Here is a 20,115-nt window from a genome sequence, read left to right on the forward strand (position 1 = left end):
TTTGAAATACCTTTAGTAGTAGTGGTGTTAACTCTTTTCTGAAAGTTTGGCAGAGCTCTGCAGTGAAGCCGTCCGGGCCAGGGTTTTTTTTTGTTGGGAGTTTTTTGATTACCGTTACAATCTCTTTTTTTGTTATGGGTCTATTTAGTTGTTCTACTTCTGAATGTGTTAGTTTAGGTAGGTAGTGTTTTTCCAGGAATTCATCCATTTCTTCTAGGTTTGCAAATTTGTTAGAGTACAATTCTTCATGATAATCTGATATGATTCTTTTAATTTCAGTTGGGTCTGTTGTGATGTGGCCCTTCTCGTTTCTTATTCGGGTTATTTGTTTCCTTTCCTGTATTTCTTTAGTCAGTCTAGCCAATGGTTTATCAATTTTGTTAATTTTTTCAAAGAACCAGCTTTTGGCTTTGTTAATTCTTTCAATTGTTTTTCTGTTCTCTAATTCATTTAGTTCAGCTCTAATTTTTATTATTTGTTTTCTTCTGGTGCCTGATGGATTCTTTTGTTGCTCAGTTTCTATTTGTTCAAGTTGTAGGGACAGTTCTCTGATTTTGGCTCTTTCTTCTTTTTGTATGTGTGCATTTATCGATATAAATTGGCCTCTGAGCACTGCTTTTGCTGTGTCCCAGAGGTTTTGATAGGAAGTATTTTCATTCTCGTTGCATTCTATGAATTTCCTTATTCCCTCCTTGATGTCTTCTATAACCCAGTCTTTTTTCAGGAGAGTATTGTTCAGTTTCCAAGTATTTGATTTCTTTTCCCTAGTTTTTCTGTTATCGATCTCTAGTTTTATTGCCTTGTGGTCTGAGAAGATGCTTTGTAATATTTTGATGTTTTGGATTCTGCAAAGGTTTGTTTTATGACCTAGTATGTGGTCTATTCTAGAGAATGTTGCATGTGCGCTAGGAAAAAAAGTATACTTTGCAGCAGTTGGGTGGAGAGTTCTGTATAAGTCAATGAGGTCAAGTTGGTTGTTTGTTGTAATTAGGTCTCTCGTGTCTCTATTGAGCTTCTTACTGGATGTCCTGTCCTTCTCCGAAAGTGGTGTGTTGAAGTCTCCTACTATAATTGTGGAGGTGTCTATCTCACTTTTCAGTTCTGTTAAAATTTGATTTATGTATCTTGCAGCCCTGTCATTGGGTGCATAAATATATAATATGGTTATGTCTTCCTGATCAATTGTCCCTTTTATCATTATGTACTGTCCTTCTTTATCCTTTGTGGTGGATTTAAGTCTAAAGTCTATTTTGTCAGAAATTAATATTGCTACTCCTCTTCTTTTTTGCTTATTGTTTGCATGATATATTTTTTTCCATCCTTTGAGTTTTAGTTTGTTTGTGTCTCTAAGTCTAAGGTGTGTCTCTTGTAGGCAGCATATAGACGGATCGTGTTTCTTTATCCAGTCCGAGACTCTCTGTCTCTTTATTGGTGCATTTAGTCCATTTACATTCAGCATAATTATAGATAAATAAGTGTTTAGTGTTGTCATTTTGATGCCTTTTTATGTGTTGTTGACAATTTCATTTTTCCACATACTTTTTTGTGCTGAGTCGTTTTTCTTAATAAATTGTGAGATCCTCATTTTCGTAGTGTTTAACTTTATGTTTGTTGAGTCATTACGTTTTTCTTGGCTTTTATCTTGAGTTATGGAGTTGTTATACCTCTTTGTGGTTACCTTATTATTTACCCCTATTTTTCTAAGTAAAAACCTAACTTGTATTGTTCTATATTGCCTTGTATCACTCTCCATGTGGCAGTTCTATGCCACCTTTATTTAGTCCCTCTTTTTGATTATTGTGATCTTTTACATATTGACTTCAATGATTCCCTGCTACGAGCATTTTTTTTTTAATTAATCTTAATTTGTTTTTGTGATTTCCCTATTTGAGTTGATATCAGGATGTTCTGTTTTGTGACCTTGTGTTGTGCTGGTATCTGATATTATTGGTTTTTCTGACCAAACAATATCTTTTAGTATTTCTTATAGCTTTGGTTTGGTTTTTGCAAATTCTCTAAACTTGTGTTTATCTGTAAATATATTAATTTCGCCTTCATATTTCAGAGAGAGTTTTGCTGGATATATGATCCTTGGCTGGCAGTTTTTCTCCTTCAGTGCTATGTATATGTCGTCCCATTCCGTTCTTGCCTGCATGGTTTCTGCTGAGTAGTCTGAACTTATTCTTATTGATTCTCCCTTGAAGGAAACCTTTCTTTTCTCCCTGGCTGCTTTTAAAATTTTCTGTTTATCTTTGGTTTTGGTGAGTTTGATGATAATATGTCTTGGTGTTTTTCTTTTTGGATCAATCTTAAATGGGGTTCGATGAGCATCTTGGATAGATATCCTTTCGTCTTTCATGATGTCAGGGAAGTTTTCTGTCAGGAGGTCTTCAGCTATTTTCTCTGTGTTTTCTGTCCTCCCTCCCTGTTCTGGGACTCCAATCACACGCAAGTTATCCTTCTTGATAGAGTCCCACATGATTCTTAGGGTTTCTTCATTTTTTTTAATTCTTTTATCTGATTTTTTTTCAGCTATGTTGGTGTTAATTCCCTGGTCCTCCAGATGTCCCAGTCTGCATTCTAATTGCTCGAGTCTGCTCCTCTGATTTCCTATTGCGTTGTCTAATTCTGTAATTTTATTGTTAATCTTTTGGATTTCTACATGCTGTCTCTCTATGGATTCTTGCAACTTATTAATTTTTCCACTATGTTCTTGAATAATCTTTTTGAGTTCTTCAACTGTTTTGTCAGTGTGTTCCTTGGCTTTTTCTGCAGTTTGCCTTATTTCGTTTGTGATGTCTTGAAGCATTCTGTAAATTAGTTTTTTATATTCTGTATCTGATAATTTCAGGATTGTATCTTCATTTGGGAAAGATTTTGATTCTTTTGTTTGGGGGGTTGTAGAAGCTGTCATGGTCTGCTTCTTTATGTGGTTTGATATGGACTGCTGTCTCCGAGCCATCTCTGGGAAACTAGTTTTTCTAGAAAATCCGCTAAAAAAAAAATGCAGTCAGATCCCTATCAGAACTGCCTTTGGATTATAACCGCCACCTTGTTCCCTGTAAGGATGAAAGTCTGAGCTTTGGGTCATATATGCTTGGCTGTAGCTGGTTTTGTGTTTTTAGTCCAGTTAGGGTTGGATTTTTGGTCCCTGGGTTTTTTGTGGTTCCTTCTCTCAGGCCGGAAGAGTGGGTTAGGAAAAGACCAAAAGAAAGAAAGAAAAAAAAAGGCGGAGGGAAGCAAAGCTGCCGCGGAGCCGGAGCCATTCTCCCTCTGGCTCAGGAAATTCCAATGTTAATGAAGCCGCCTGGGGAGGGTGAGGAAGGGACCAGAGGGATAGGAGAGTAGCACCTCGGAATATAGCCAGGGTTGCTTGTCTTACTTGGAATGACTATTTTATCTGAGATTCCCGAGGGGCGTGTCGCCTATGTGTGCTGGCTGTGTGGAGATTGTCCCCGGGGATCTGGCCTGCTGAAGCTGCGGTCAGGTCCTGCGCTGCCAGTCCAATGCCCAGCGTTAAGGTTGCCCTGCTGGGACGCTGCACTCCTGGCTCCAAAATCAGTCGCTGCCTCCGGGGACTTCTCGTCCCGCCAGCCGTGTCGCCGTGACTCCAAAATCAGCCGCTGCCTCCCGGGGACTTCTCTTCCCGCCAGCCGCGTGGCTGCGCTGCCCCCACAGACCAGCTGGGCTCCTCCCGGGGTTTGTTCAGGGTAGTGGAGCAGCTCCCCATGCTTGTGCCATGACAGCGCCCAGTCAAATGCCCGGCGGCAAGATTCCCCTGCTGGGACGCTGCTCTCCCAGCTCCAAGACCAGTCACTGCCTCCCGGGGACTTCTCCCACCGGCTGCGTCGCCACGCCCCCCGCGCGGACCGGCTGGGCCTCTTCCCCGGGTGAGTTAAGGGGGGTAGGGCTGTGCCCCTTGTTTGCACCGTCAGCTCCCCTGGGCCCTGACCTAGACCGGGCACCAAGGTTACCTGACTGGGACGCTGGCTCCAGGCTCCGAAAACAGTCGCTGCTTCCCCGTGTTTGTTCGTTTTCCGTCTCTAAATCTGTGTTTGTTGTTCAGGGTTTGTAGATTGTTGTGTCTGTGATCGATTCACTTGTTTTCCCGAGTCTTTGTTGCAAGGGGGATCCGAGGTAGCGGCTACCTAGTCTGCCATCTTGGCCCCCTATATCTTGACATTGTTTTTGACTCTATAGATGGTAACATCCTCCAGAGAGAATTCATCTTTTCCTTTCCTCATTAGGTAGATTGAAAGACCAATCACCTGAATTTCCTGGCTCCCAAACTTTGTTATGTATTAGAATCACCTGAAGAAATAACACAAAAGAGGTTCAAGCTTATTGAAATAATGCAGGGCCTGAAATTCTATGCTTAACAAATTCCCCAGGTGATTCTTTTAAACTTCAAGGTTTGAGAACCACTACCTTTCCAATCAGGAACTGCTGACTGAAGTAGGATTGCTGTTTTGGAAAAGCTTCATATGTCACTTGTTCACTCTTGGCCCTAGCGTATAGACCCCTCTTGGTTTCAGTTGAGAGCCTGAGGTGTTCATTGGAACCCTAACCATTGATGGGTTCTGAACTCTGGTGTTAATATCCTCTGTAGCTCTGTAAGACGGCCATAAACTCTTCTGTTTTTCAAAGTTTTTAACGCCAGGCTTCTTAGGTGCCTAGGGCGTAGCTCTAGAATTTGGAAAATATATGAAGAAAATTTAAGAAGAACATTTGCTCAGTTCTCTGTTCTTTTCTTCTCTCAGAGCTTCCAGTCCTCAAGGTTCTAACTTTTGTCTCTTCAGACCCCAAGTCTGTCTAAATCTTTGCTGGTTTTTCTGCCTTTTAGTGGCAACCCTTTGTCTGGGCGCATTTCCAGTATCCTGTCTCTTAACCCAGGTCCAGAATTGCCAAATGCCCCAAGGAAAACACCATTGTCTGGTGTTATGTCACCACTTTAGCGTGGTTTTCCTTTCTCGGGTTTTGTTTACTGTTAATCCCTTATTCCTTCAGAGTCCCCCCAATACTTTTAAATAGAACTTAATGAAAATGGCTTTTCCCTTTTTTTTTTAGCTGTAGCATTGGTGTGCCACAAATCACCCGTCATTCATGGAAGCACAAATGAATTTTGAAAGCAAAAGAACAATCTTAGCCTTTTTCTCTTTTCTTTCAGGAAAAACATAAACAAGAATTGGAAGATATGAGGAAGGCTGGTCATGAAGCCCTCAGCATTATTGTGGATGAATATAAGGTAGAGATTTGAGAGTGTATAGTTCTTCATTCTCTTTAACCTTAGATAACTTCAGTGAAAATTTAACACACATAGGCATATACAAACATACACAAATTACAGAATTAGTAGTGTAGTCTTGTTTTGGTATAGAATTTCTTTGAATTGATCAGTAAGTGTTTGTTGAAAGCATACTTTGTAGATTACAAAGGCAACATTAGATGCTGAGGCATTTAAGAAGCTTATAAGTTAATAGAGGATCGGCAGGTGAAGAAGATTGAAGACAAAAGATACTATAGACTTAATTGCTAGATTAGCTTTCTTATCTCTACTGTGGTTCCATGTCTAATTTATAGAGGGAAAAAGAGTAAAGCATAATATGTTATTGTCATTGTTAAGTGCCATCAAGTGGATTCTGACTCATGGCAGCCCTGTGTACAACAGAACCAAACACTGCCCGATTCTGCGCCATTCTCACAATTGCTGTTATGCTTGAGCCTGTAAGTGCAGCCACTGTTAGTCCATCTCATTGAGGGTTTTCCTCTTTTTTGCTGGCCCTCTACTACACCGAGTATGATGTCCTTTTCCAGGGACTAGTCCCTCTTGATAGCATGTCCAAAGTATATGAGAAGTCTGTCCATCCTGGCTTCTGATGAGCATTCTGGATGTACTTCTTCCAAAACAGATTTGTTCATTTTTCTGGCAGTCTACATTATATTCAGTATTCTTCACCAGCACAGTATTTCAAAGGCATCAATTCTTCTTCTGTCTTACTTATTCATTGTCCAGCTTTCACATGCATATGAAGCAATTGAAAACGCTACGGCTTGGGTCAGGCACACTTTAGTCCTTAAAGTAACATCTTTGTTTTTTAACACTTTAAAGAGATCTTTTGCAGCAGATTTGCCCAATACAATGTGTCATTTGATTTCTTGACTGCGACTTCCACTGGCATTGATTGTGGATCCAAGTAAAATGAAATACTTGGTCACTTGAGTCTTTTCTCCGTTATCATGATGTTGCTTATTGATCCAATTGTGAGGATTTTCGTTTTCTTTATGTTGAGGTGCAATCCATGCTGAAAGCTGTGGTCTTTGATCTTCATTAGTAAGTGGTTCAAGTCCTCTTCATTTTCAGCAAGCAAGGTTGTGTAATCTGCATATGGCAGGTTGTTAACGAGTCTTCCTCCAATCCTGATGCCCTGTTCTTCCTCATATAGTCCAGCTTCTTGGATAATTTGCTTAGCATACAGATGGAGTAAGTATAGTGAAAGGATACAACCCTGACAAACACCTTTGCCGACTTTAAACCACGCAGCAACTCTTTGTTCTGTTCGAACAACCGTCTCTTGATTTATGTACAGGTTCCTCATGAGCACAATTAAGTGTTCTGGAATTCTCATTCTTTGTAATGTTATCCACAATCTGTAATTATCCACACAGTTGAATGCTTTTGCATAGTCAGTAAAACGCAGGTAAACATCTTTCTGTTATTCTCTGCTTTCAGCCAGGATTCATCTAACATCAGCAATGATATCTCTTGTTCCACATCCTCTTTTGCATCTGGCTTGAATTTCTGGCAGGTCCCTGTCGATGTTTTGCTGCAACTGTTTCTGAATGATCTTCAGCAAAATATTACTTGTGTGTGATATTAATGATATTGTTTGATAATTTCTCCATTCTGTTGGATCATCTTTCTTTGGAGTAGGCATAAATATGGATCTCTTCCAGTTGGTTGGCCAGGTACCTGGCTTCCAGAATTCTTGGCATAGGTAAGTGAGTGCTTCCAGTGCTGTATCTATTTGTTGAAATATCTCAGTTGGTATTTCGTTAATCCCTGGAGCCTTGTTTTCTCCCCGTGCCTTCAGTATAGCTTGGACCTCTTCCTTCAGTACCATCAGTTCTTGATCATATGCTACCTCCTGAAACTATTGACCGTCAACCAGTTGTTTTTAGTACAGTGACCCTGTGTATTCCTTCCACTGAAGATTGCATCCTTCTAGATGTTTTTCTCCATATTTACATACATATGTGTTCATATCATGCTACGTAGTTTTGATTTGCATTCATTAAAATATTATCATATTGAATTTATTCTTTTGTTACTTGCTGCATTTACTCAATATAATTTTCATGTCAGCATATATATACTTATAGTATTATTTCTGTTCTATAGTGTCTTAATCATCTAGTGCTGCTATAACAGAAATACCACAAGTGGATGACTTTAACAAAGAGAAGTTTATTCTCTCACAGTACAGTAGGCTAGAAGTTGAAATTCAGGACACCAGCTCCAGGGGAAGGCTTTTTCTCTTCTCTCGGCTCTGGAGAAAGGTCCTTGTCATCAGTCTTCCCTTGGTGTGGGGGCATCTCAGTGGTGGAACCTCAGGTCCAAAGGATGCGCTCTGCTCCTGGCACTGCTTTCTTGGTGGTATGAGGTCCCCCAGTCTCTCTGCTCGCCTCTTTTTTTTATATCTCAAAAGAGGTTGGCTTAAGACACTACATAATCTTGTAGATATCATCAGTTTAACTGCCCCTAATCCCTCTTATTACATCACAGTGGTAGGATTTACAGCATATAGAAGAGTCCCATAAAATGGTAGACAATCACACAATACTGAGAATCATGGCCCAGCTAGGTTGACAGATATTTTTGGGGGACATAGTTCAGTCCATGACATGGTAGTATATAATATAAATGTAACATAATTTTGTTCAACAATACTAATATTAATAGGTGTTTAGCTTGTTTTTGATTGTTCATTATTACACTCAATGTAAAAAAAAAAAATTCTTCTACCACCAATGGAGTATAGAAATTTTTATTGTTCATTAAACTTCATTATTAAACTGATAGACGGTAGTGTCATTTTAGTTAGCTGATAATTTAATGTTAAAATCTTTTATAAGACGTCATTTTGATAATAGTAGAAAAGTAGATACAGAATTAATTTAAAAGTACTTGAAAAAAAAAAACAAAAACCCTGGAGTATTAAAATAGTCTGATAGCTGTGTTTGAGGACATGAAAAGTCATTTTTGTATCCACACCCAATATAGAAACTGGTGCCATTTTTGAGATGGCCATAAAAATATCTGGTTACAGTTGTAATGGCCATTTTTGTAACATTGTGAATTTTTAGTTCTGCTAAATTAAACCGGCTTTACAGTTACTGTGTTTGTGACATGTTCTACTTCAGTATCTATTTTGACCCATCTTCCTGTTTTCCCTAAGGGTCAGGATGAGTAGAAGAACTATAATATTATAATTTGCATAATTCTCCTGATGATTTAAGTAATATGTCCTTGAATGCATTTATATTATACTTATTTTTACTTCCTAATTCTAAAACTGTTTTGAAAGTATTTTCATTTTGTATGTGCCTTTGTGTTTTTCTGAACAGTATTTCGTTTTTAAATCTTTTTTGGTTCTACCTCTGAAGTTTTTCCTTCTGGGAATGTATTTATTAATTATGAATCACTTCCAACACTGGCATCTAATGAGGATAAAAGCTGTGTGAAAGCTCTGCTGTTATTATTTGTGAGTTGTAAATTGAAGAAGCTGAGATTTATTCATTTATTCTCTTTGTCTAATATTGTTATTTAACACTCAGGTAGGAAAAAAACAAAACAAAACAATAGCCATCAAGTCAGTTCCCATTCATGGTGACCCTGTGTGTGACAGAGTAGAACTCTGCTCCATAGGGGTTTCAGTGGCTGATATTTCAGAAGTAGATTGCAAGGTTTTTCTAGGCACCTCTGGGTGGACTGGAACCACCAACCTTTTGATTAGCAGCTGAGTGCTTTAACTGTTTGCGCCGCCAAAAAACAAACAAACAAATTTGTGGCTGTCAAGTCGATTCTGATTCATAGGCACCCAATAGGACAGAGTGGAACTGTCTCATAGGGTTTCCAGGGCGCAGCTGCTGGAGTTGAACTGCCAATCTTCTGCTTAGCAGTGGTAGCTCTTAACCACTGCACCACTACAGCCCCACCAGGGATTCTCAATTACAAAGAGGGGATTTAAATCTTTCAGGAGTTATGATTTGCTAAAATGGATCCAAAATCCAATCAGATTGCCTACAAAGTTATATTTAATTTATCGTATCATAGCTAATTAAAAAAAACAAACAAACCAAACCTGTTGCTGTCAAATTGATTCTGACTCATAGCAAACCTATAGGACAGAGTAGAACTGCCCCATAGGGTTTCCAAGGAGTGCCTGGTAGATTTGAACTGTCAGCCTTTTGGTTAGCAGCTGTAGGTCTTAATCACTACGCCACTAGGGTTTCCATTGTAACTTATAGTAAGTTTATATTCCAACTGTATAAAGAAATTCTTTTATATCAGGGAAATATGGTGTTCCAATTTGTGTCTTTAAATCTAAACTTTGTCTCTCCTAGAACCCCCACCCAACCCCACTGCAGACAACATGTAAATGGTTCTTGTTTTTTTATCCAGCTTGACATTATCTTTTAGTTGGATTGTTTAATCTATTCACATTAAAAAGTATTATTTGTATGGCTAGGTTTAGCTCTGACATTTTGCTTTTTGTTTTCTGCATGTCACATGTCTTTTTTGTTCCCCAGTTACTCTTTTATTGCCTTTTTTAAAAAATATTATGTGATTCTTTTCTCATGTAATATTGTAATTTCTTTGATGATTTTTTGTTTATATTATTACTTTCTTAGTGGTTTCTCCAGAAATTACGATAGTCTTCTTAACTATCAGAGTCTACTTCAGATTTGTACTAACTTAATGAGATGTAGAAACTTTGCTCTTAGATAGTAGTCTTCCTTCTCACCCTTTTTATACACATTTCATCTATATGTTATAACCCAACAGCAAATTATTATTACTTTCTATAATTATTTATTTTTAAAAAACCTGAGAGAAGTAAGAACAATATACACCTACTCCTCACTTATCGACATGATTAGGTTAGGTTCCAGGGACCAGGTTGTTATGCAAAAATCGGTGTTGTGCAAAAATGGAGGTTTTTTTTTCTGTTTTCAGAACATCGATTTGTCCATTTTTTTTTTATTATTATTTAGAAAATATGATAATAGAAATAATAACACCTAAGATTTACTGATGTGTTCATCACTGCGACGAGTGGAGTTATGGATTATTCCTTTGTGGAGAAGGAAGCTTGGAGGAGAGAAGCTGGATAAAGCCAGGCTGTGTGACTGGAGGGCCCCATGGCTTAACCCCTTTACCTTCCCCCTGTGCTGGGTTGGAGTTTCCCTAGTGGAGCTGCCTCCAGGCTCCACCCCCACCGCACTAAGCCCTTTGTTTATCATCCCAGAGCCTGCTCTGCCCACCAGGCCTGATGAGTCACTAAGACTCAGGGCTTCCTGAAAGGGTGCTGGCCGCCTGGCCATGTACCAGGTCCCACTGAGGCAGAAGCTTCAGCCCCAGCTCAGCTCACTTTGGGATGTCGTTAAATGTGCATGCATTTCTTCCAAACACCCTTTCCGATACTGCTTTCTTTCCTCCCTTCCCACGCCACAGCAATTTTGAGCTGCAGGACCTCTGGCCATGTAGGAGCTGGGAACCCAGAAGAGGTACCTGCTGCCTCAGTGCTGCCTATGCATCTGCCTGACACCCCCTCTGCAGGAGGGAGCGGAGAGCATGGGGCAGCACAGCCCAACTTCCCTGGATGCTCTGCAGCTGTTGCCACCACAGGTGCTGCCTCATTAACGTGCAAAATAGTTGGATGGTAGATTTTTTACTACTGTCATAAATGCAGCGTGTCAGATAAGGAGATAGTGTATAAGCGAGGAGTAGGTGTATTATAGAGCTTGTTACATTGACCCTATCTACTATTTTTTCTTCTCTTTTTGTGGATTCCTATTGTCAACTGGTTTAATTCTTATATACAGCTTTCTTCCCAGCCTCCTTTTTTTGCAGTTTTTGTCAAATATGTTATATTTTTATGTTTAGTAAAACCCAAAATGCAATTATATACATATTATTTTATGAAACTTATTTTTAAATCCGTTAAGAGAAAAAAGGAGAAGAAACTTGCAATTCTACTGTCTTAAAATTTCCTGCAGAATTACCGTACTGGCATGGTTTGTTTTTTCATGTGTATTGAATTACTCTCTGGTAGCACTTGCTTTGGTTTAAAGAACTTTTAGTATTATAAGGCAGATATACTAACAATGAATTTATCCGGAAATGCCATTGTTTTAGCTTTCCTTCTTTAAATTTTGCTGGATGTAAGATTTTTGATTGACAGAATTTTTTTTTTTTTTTTTAATTTTATCACTTTGGATGTATCATCCCAGTACCTTCCGCTTTTTATCGTTTCTGATGAGAAATAAGCTGTTAATATTTTTGAGGTTCTGTCATATGGGTATCATTTTTCTATTTTTTCCAAGATTTTATCTTTGGGTTTCAACATTTTGACTATAATGTGTCTGTGTGTGGATCTCTTTTCATTTATCCTACTTGAAAGTTGTTGAGCTTCTTAGATGTGTAAAAAAAAAAAATAGTAGATTAATGTTTTTCATGAAATTTAAGAAGTTTTCAGCCATTATTTCTGCAAATATCTTTTCTGCTCCTTTCCCCCTCTCTCTCCACCTTCTGTTACTCCCATTATGTACACGTTGGTCTGGTTGATGCAGTTCCCCATTTTTTTCCGAGACTGTATTCATTTTTCTTTATTATTTGTCCTCTCTCTGTTCTGCACATTGCATTGCAGAATTCATTGATTCTTCTTCCAATCCAAATCTACTGTTCAGAAGCTCTTCCAAATTTTTTATTTTGGTTATTCTACATTTCCCCTCTAGGATTTCCCTTTGCTTCTTTTGTGTAATGTGTTTACTATTTGTATTTCATAAGATGTTGCCATCTTTGTTTTCTTTAATTCTTTAAGTATGATTTTCTTTAGTTCTTTGAACATGTTCATAATGGGTGATTTGATATCTGTTAATTAAGTCTAACATCTGGCACTGTCAAAGGCAATTTCTATTGCCTCTTCGTTCATGGGCCATATTTTTCTGTTTCTTTCCATGTCTAGTAATTTTTTTGTTTTTGAAAACTAGGCATTGTAAATAACATATCAACTTTGTGTACTAATCTGCATGCTTGTTTCTGTTTACTTTTTTATTTGTTTAGTAACTTCACTAATTCACAAAAGTATTTTTTCCTTTACATCGTGCAGCCTCTGATGTCACTCCTGAGAGGATGTTGTTTTGGGCATGTGAGAAGTATTTCTGATCATCAGGGGTGCTTATAGCCAGACTCCCTTTAACTGTCTCTTTCTCTGGAATCTTTCAGTATTTATAACTGCTAAATTTCCTTGGGATAACTGTGCTTCAGGAAAGTAGAGAGGTGGAAACTGGCACTTGGATGCTGAGACCAACATAGCACGGCTTCTGCAGTAGGGAGCTGTGCAGGAAAGGAGGATTGCACTGCTTACCAGTTGCCCTATCCAGAACCTCTCTGCATAGCAGGAGTTGGGTGTAAGGGAATGGGCAGGTGTTGCCACCTGCATAATATAAAGCTCCCACAGCATCCAAAACCAACCTATTGCTTTCATACTGATTTCTACTCATAGTGACCCTACAGGACAGTGTAGAGTTGCCCCATAGGATTTCCAAGGTTGTAAATCTTTACGGGAGCAGACTGTTGTATCTTTCTTCTGTGGAGTGGGCTTGTGGGTTTGAACCGCCAACCTTTTGGTTAGCAGATGAGTGCTTAACCACTGCGCCACCAGGGCTCTTTGTCCACAGCAGAAAGCTGTGAAAAATGGGATCTGCTGATGTTCACCAGCTTCCAAAACTACCAGAAATAATTCTTCAGCCCTAATGTGTAGGGGAACTGCCAATCAACTGCTGAGCCTGCAGAAAACAGTTCTTCTGAAGGCTGAGCTGTGCATAGTGCATGTGGTCCCTAACTCAGATGCCTCAGTCTCCTACTGTTCTTACCAAGTTTCCCTAGATTTTATTGAATAAATGCTTCTCAATTTTTTGAAAGCCCTCTAATCGGTCTCCAGAGACTTTGAATGATAGCTTTTGTGAGTTTAACCAGCCTAAAATGTGTCTTTCCAGGCAAGAGGTTTCCCCAAGCTCCATACATCAACAGTGTAGAAGGTCTCACCTCCTTTTGTTCTTTTAATACAAATTAAAATGGTGTTTACTCAGTCACATATGCTCTTCACTGTAAGAAATGATTATTGTGGAATCAAAGACTATCCGGAGCTCATGCCTTTCTTTTTATTCTCATTGTATTGAAGAGAGTTAAAAACTTGTTTCCATCATCTTGTCATTTAAGAGTACCCCAGCCTTGGATCTTTGTGTATTTCTTTTTTAATTTCTTTTTGTGTATTGCTTTTCTGAAATGTGGGACTAGTTTTGTTTCAGCAAATTATCATGGCTTTAAATATTAAAGTATCATTAATAATAATTACTGTGCATTTTTAATAGTCTCAGGGCCAGTCTGATTTTCTATGTGGATAATCAGATAAAAGTAAACCTGAAGTTTCAATACAGTTTGGTTAGCCGTCCTTATGTACCGAATTAATACCACTCAAGTGAAATAGCGCTTTTTTAAGTCTCCCAAAGTATGTGATCAGATGTTTCTGATTTCAAAACAAAAATAAGCGATAGGATTTAAAGTTTTAATAAAGTATAGAAAATTCTGATTCACTTTGAATCAGTCCTGTTAAAATGGATCAGCTGACTTTATCAAATTGGAAATCCATTCTTTTTGGTAAATCTGTCTATGTTCGTACAACTTCAAATCACCTACTACAGGAGCTGACTAAAGAAAAATCTGCAGCCCAATCCAGTGTTTAAATAGCTTTAAAATACAAAGTTATTCTATACTGTTAGGCCTAATATGCTTATCTTTTTCTGTCTTTAGTAATGATATATAAGAATTTATATCCTTTTATTCTATGATTTCCTCAAGGAGTGTTACATCTCTGAAAAAAATTCTACTTTGGGCTTGGTAAGTACTTCTTTTAGTAGAATGGCGTGATTAAGAGCATAGGCTTTTGAAACCAGACTCGCTTGGGTTAAAGCCTCTGCTGCTTGCTAACAGTGTGACTTCAGGCAGTTTCTTTTACATGAATTTTAGTTTCCTCGTCAATAAATAAGAGGATAAACCATAGAACCTGTTCATAGGAATGTTGTAGAAATGCAGTGAGACAAAGAATAAAAAAAAAAACCCAGTGCCGTCCTAGTGCATGGCAAATAAATAAATAAGCCCTTAATAAATATTAGCTATTATAATTATAATTATCATTATTATACTTAGCTTATCAATTTTCTAGTATAAAAATTACATTGCCTTTGCATTAACTTATAGCTGATTATCAATTGGTTGACTTTTCAAAATAATACAATGTGAATTTTTATTTCTATCTTTTTAGAAGTATCCACTTTAAGAAAAGAGATGGTGACCCAACCCTTCATAGTTCAGGGTCCCTGTTAAAGAGCCAGCATTCTTTTGTTCATTTGGAAAATAGTTTGCTACAAATTGATGAAAAGGACGTGAAATTCTGTTAAAGAACAGAAGAAAACAAACCCAAAACTAACCTAATGTGCTACATACGCCAACTTTTCCCATAATGTTTATGTAATTTTTTTTTCCTTTTTATGTCATAACTTTTAAAATCTTTTATCCTTGATAATTAACAACAGTAAAGTAAATGTAGATCTTGGAAGGCTTTGCAGAGGAGCATGACACATCTAAGATTGTTTACTACAAGCAACGTAAGAATTTTCCTTTATTTGTTTAATTGGGCTTTTTTCCTAAATTGTCGTTCTCGAATATATTCACTGGCTTAGACTTTACAAGTCCTTTATCTCTGTTTTTTAATCAAAGAATACGATTCATGATGTAAAGTATCTTACAAAAATTTTTTAGATAATGAGTTGTATTAGCGTGATCCTGTTTTAAGATGTCCTTAACAGTTGTCAATGATCAGGATACTCTAGCACCTTGGTTCTCAACTTTTTCAGTACCTGGTAATTATTTGTGTTGCTTTTTTAAAATGCGTGTGATAAGGCAGTTCCCTGGAAATTCTGAATCAGCAGGTTTAGGTGGGATCTGGGTATCTGTATCTTTTAAGAGTTCCAGAAATCATTCTGCTACCCTAAGGGGGTGGTTATATCTGTCAGTGTATTCCTTCTAATTCAGCTTGTTGTTGCTATTTCCACCCACCCACCCCCATGTTTACCATCTAATGTTGAGTCTATCAAAGTTGTGTGTCTGTGCGCACGTGCATTATATTGCATTGGAATCACTGAGAAATTTTTCTGCACAAGAAAGATGAGATTAACAAGCTCCAATAGAAACTAAATGCTCTCTGTTTTGGAAAGTTTAAAAAAAAAAAAAGAAAAAACATTTTAGCTGTACCTAAGAAACACAGATATATCCTACATCAAAATTTGTTTCAGTGTTATGCCTTGTTTTTCTTGATGTGGAATAAGTGATCACAGTAAGAAAAAAAAAAAAAACTTTATAGTGTAGGATTGCTATAATACCACAGAGGAACTATCAGAGCAGGTCAATCATGGAAAAAATACAGGCACATTTTCTAAAATAGACGTAATTTTATAACTTAAGCGATAAAATGCCGTGCCTTTTTAAAGACAAAATATCCTACTATCTTCACCTCTTACCCAAATGTGTTTACTTCTTGTTTTTCTTTTCAGAAGTATCTCTGTATACATACATATTTAATTAACACAACATACATGAGTTCTTGAGGTAAAATCATTTTAAATGCTGACACATTCTTAAAATGGCTTTTCTTTTTATCCTAAGTAACCTTGGGGAAGAATTTTCCAGAGGAAGTTCTAGTTGACTCAATCAGTGTGTAAAAGTTCAAAGACAGAACTTGCAAAAGCTCTGCTAGCACATTGTAACAGTGAGTGGAACGTGTTCAAGAAATTAAATTCAACATGTTGTTTTTGTTTTATGTCACTTTGAGCTCAGTTCATTAAAAATTCCAATTTCACCCAAATAAGATACATAGTTTTTGGTTAAAATTTTTGTTTTGCTACTGTATATAGATAGAATCTTTTTTAAGACAGTGACAAAAATCTCTCCCCCTCCTTTTTATGTAGTTACTTTTTTAGGTGATATTTGCTCTTACAGAGATTAGCTAGAAAAAGGGCTTTCCTTTTTTGAAACTCATATACAAGATTTTTAATCTCATTCTGAAGTGAGAGTTACAAGGATTTTTTGGTTCTGGCTTCCCTTGTTTACTTTTCAAATTAAATTACACTTCCTGGTTTTTGTTATTCTTGAAACTTAAGGGATTTAGAAATTTTGTAAATCATATCAGATGGGGAAGTGTTGAAACATTACTGAATTTTCACGTAGTAGACAAATTAGCAAAAATGGTGATTAGAAAAATAGCCTGAAAAAGGCAACAAAGAAAATGCAGTTTGGCCTAATATTTATATGTGAACATCAAATAAAAGATAATGATTTGAATGTGTATTATATGTTTCTCGGTTCTTTTGTGGGTGCCTCACCTAAAGATGGAAACCCTGGTGGTGTAGTGGTTAAGCATTTGGCTGCTAACCAAAAAGTTAGCAGTGCAGTTCCACCAGGTGCTCCTAGGAAACCCTATGGGGCAGTTCTACTCTGTCCTATAGGGTCGCTATGAGTCGGAATTGACTCGATGGCAGTGGGTTGTTTTAACCTAAACGTGGAAATCCTGGTGGCTTAGTGGTTAAGAGCTATGGCTGCTAACCAAAAGGTCAGCAGTTCAAATCCACTAGGTGCTCCTTGGAAACCCTATGGAGCAGTTCTTCTCTGTCCTGTAGGGTCACTGTGAGTCAGAATCAACTCAATGACAATGGGTTTGTTTTGTTTTTGGTTTAACTGAAACATTTTCTGTAGACTCCAAACAGATGGGGTGGGGTATCATTTTTTGGTGATTTGAAAATTAGTTTCTAGTCATCACATTCATCTTGAAATTAGAAGAGTCTTGTATATCCTTTTCTCACTCTCTAGAACTCTCTTTTTCCCCCCCTTTAGTGTCTTATCTATAGGCATTTATCTTAGCAGAGTAAATTTATAAAACTCATCATTACTTATAGATGTATATATGTCTCAAAGTATTGCTACCACAACTAGACATACAGATATACACCCCCATTTTCCTTTTTCAGTCTTTGCTTCTGAAGCTTGACTAAATCAATGTTCTTTAATTTTTGTATCTTAAGCTAGATACCAGAAACCAGTGAGTGCTAGACACATGAATAGTACTTACTAAATACTTTATGCTTTTAATGAGAAAGCAGGGCATGGGCACATTCTTTTCTGAAGTCTTAGAGCATTTTATAAGGAGAATTTTCCATGATATAATCTTTTCCTCTTATGTTTAAGTATAAGCTTAGATAATAGGAAGGTTCAAATACCAAATAAAACAGAGTTTTAACTTAATAGGCACAAGAATTCTCTGCTAGTTATACTGAAAAAATGATGCATAATTGCTATGTAAACTAGGTAAAACCTAAGGTGCTCTGAAATATCTTGAGTGAAATTGTTGATATACTCATTTCCCATGCTAACCAACCATAGCTTTGAAAGTGTTGGTCTTCTATATATTTTCTGAAAAGGTTAAATATGCTTTAAGTACCTTTTGGTAGGGAGTGCTTTGAATTTTAGCAATGCACTGTATGTTACATGCCAGCTTGGAGTATCACATGGTAGCTGTATTTCCTTTCTCAAAAGCATCCATTTGCTAGTATTTTATTTGAACTCTTGAATTGTACTTTTTTTTTTTTTAATAAGGGAGCACATATTACATTTAAGAGACCAGTTTTTCCCAGGGTGTAGAATTACTTGTATTGTATAAAGCTTTGCTCCAAGAAGGGGGAAACAACTTTGTTTTCTCTTCTTTTGATATTTTCCCTTGATTAGATACTGTTAAGATTTCGTATAAAAAGGAAAGAAGCAAAAATTAAGATATGTGAGACCCGTCTGTATATCTTTATTTGAATTGCACCATTTTGTTAACCCAGAGGTATGAAATAAATTTATAGTTTCAGTTATTTGATTGAACAAGGATTCTCATAAATTCCAGCTTTTATCGTATGATCAGATTTTTCCTGGACAAATACAGATGTTTCCTCTTGCCAGTAGAGTTTGGCCTAAGAGTATGCTAGATACTAGTGATTTGTTTGGAACTAACGACTTGGCTTGTCCTTTTTTATCCCTCCCACCAAACTTAACCTTATGGAGGATTGAGAAAGGCTTGGTAGTTGAGGATAGTTCTTGAGTGCCTCTGAACTATTTTGGCTAAGCCAGAATTTTGCATGCAAGGCTATTCTTGTGGTTTTTTCAGCCATGCCAAAACCAAACAGCATTGGAAGCTTTGCAAGAAAACTTGTTCTAATATAGATTCAAGGCTTGCCTTTATTTTGTGACTGGGTCATAGCTTGATTGTCAAAGGAATGAAGGAGAAGACTTCATTCTGTACTGAGGATGTAAATTTCAATAGGGTACATGCTGTGGAAGCAGACCTTAAAAATAACTCCAGAGACAAATTTTTGAAATTAAAACAGCTCCGTTAGTTGTTTTATGACATATACAACCTGGCTTTTCCCCTTGGTAATTTTTGGCTTACCTTTTAAAATGATTTTTATATGTTATTGTTTCTTCTTTATATCTCATCAGCTTAATATTTGTGCCTAATGTTGATTAAACCAACCCATTTAGACATGAAAATTTAATCAATATCAGTTCCATCCCACCCAGACATTACTCATTAATTACAGATTTCTGCTTATTATCATAAAAAAATTTAGGGTACTCCATCATTAGTATCTTCCTGGATCCATAGTGATATTGTATCTCCGTATTAACCTGTTTTTATGAAGTGAAAAGTTTTTTTTTTTTTTTGAATCTCCCTATTAGCTAAGCTTATTCAATAGGTTTCTACCTCTAATAATAATGCTGGAGGGGTGAGTTCATGATAATATCTATAAAGAATATGAGTTCTGTAATTACTCCAGTCAATGTAATATATCAATTATGTGGTCCTTTATTTTCTGTTGTTCTAACTGGATTTTCAATTTTAGGTAGTGCCTGAAAAGGGTTAAATAGACTTTAGAAAAAAAAAAATAATGTGCATTAACTCTGTAAGTAAGATGATGTACAGATTTGCCAAGCAAAGTAGATATACAGGCTAATTACACACACACTCACGTGTCTGTCCTAGGCTATCTCAGTGTTTCAATCCTTTTTTTGCTTATATGTGTTTTATGTCACTCTTGAGACCTCACAGGTATAGGTATGGGTGTGGGTAGGCATGGGTGTATAGTGTGTGTGTTACAGATTATTTATTTATTAGCTACCAAAACTCAGTTAGTGAAAGGTAGCATACCATAGTTGTTAAAAGAGCTGAGTCTACATCCAGAATTCCTTGGCTCGATTCTTTGCTCTCCTGTACATTATTTAATTTACCTTTTTATGCCTCAGTTTCTTAATTTTTAAAGAGTGTTTGATTATAATAATGTCTACCTTTTCTGGTTGTTACAAGGTTTAAATAAATTAGTATCTGTGTATTTGTTAGGGCATAGGCTAAATTGCTATACTAAGGAACCCCAAAATACAGTGGTTTACAAAAGATAGTTTATTTCCACTTATGTAACAGTACAGGGTAAGTAGGTAGGCTCCGCACCATGGATCTATTCAGGTATCCAGACTTGTGGGGTAGCTTAGCAGTTCTCAACAAGTGGCTCTTTCTGTCTCTGAATCTAAGCAGACTGTCTCAGTTATCTTCATCCCTATGATTAAAGGTAATTAACTAACACTTTGTCTACTTTCTAGCTTTCAGGAAGATGGAAGGAGTTCATGAGGAGCAAGCAATTTCATTTTTAAGAACATTAAGTAGAAATTCCTCATTTCAGTTTCAT

General features: G+C 37.1%; 1 protein-coding gene across 14 annotated transcripts in view; it reads left to right on the plus strand.

The window, feature by feature from the left end:
• Positions 1-20,115, plus strand: part of CCDC91 (coiled-coil domain containing 91) — a 457,065-nt gene that overhangs the window by 251,988 nt on the left and 184,962 nt on the right. For 13 of the 14 annotated variants that reach the window (XM_049882721.1, XM_049882732.1, XM_049882720.1 and 10 more), the window contains one exon: positions 5,168-5,245. The exons of the other annotated variant lie outside the window; for it this stretch is intronic. In XM_049882721.1, coding sequence (XP_049738678.1) covers positions 5,168-5,245 — 78 coding nt within the window. The remainder of the gene's footprint in view (positions 1-5,167; positions 5,246-20,115) is intronic. 14 annotated transcript variants of the gene reach the window in all.

Source organism: Elephas maximus, chromosome 4, assembly GCF_024166365.1.
Source record: "Elephas maximus indicus isolate mEleMax1 chromosome 4, mEleMax1 primary haplotype, whole genome shotgun sequence".
Lineage (NCBI taxonomy): Eukaryota > Metazoa > Chordata > Mammalia > Proboscidea > Elephantidae > Elephas > Elephas maximus.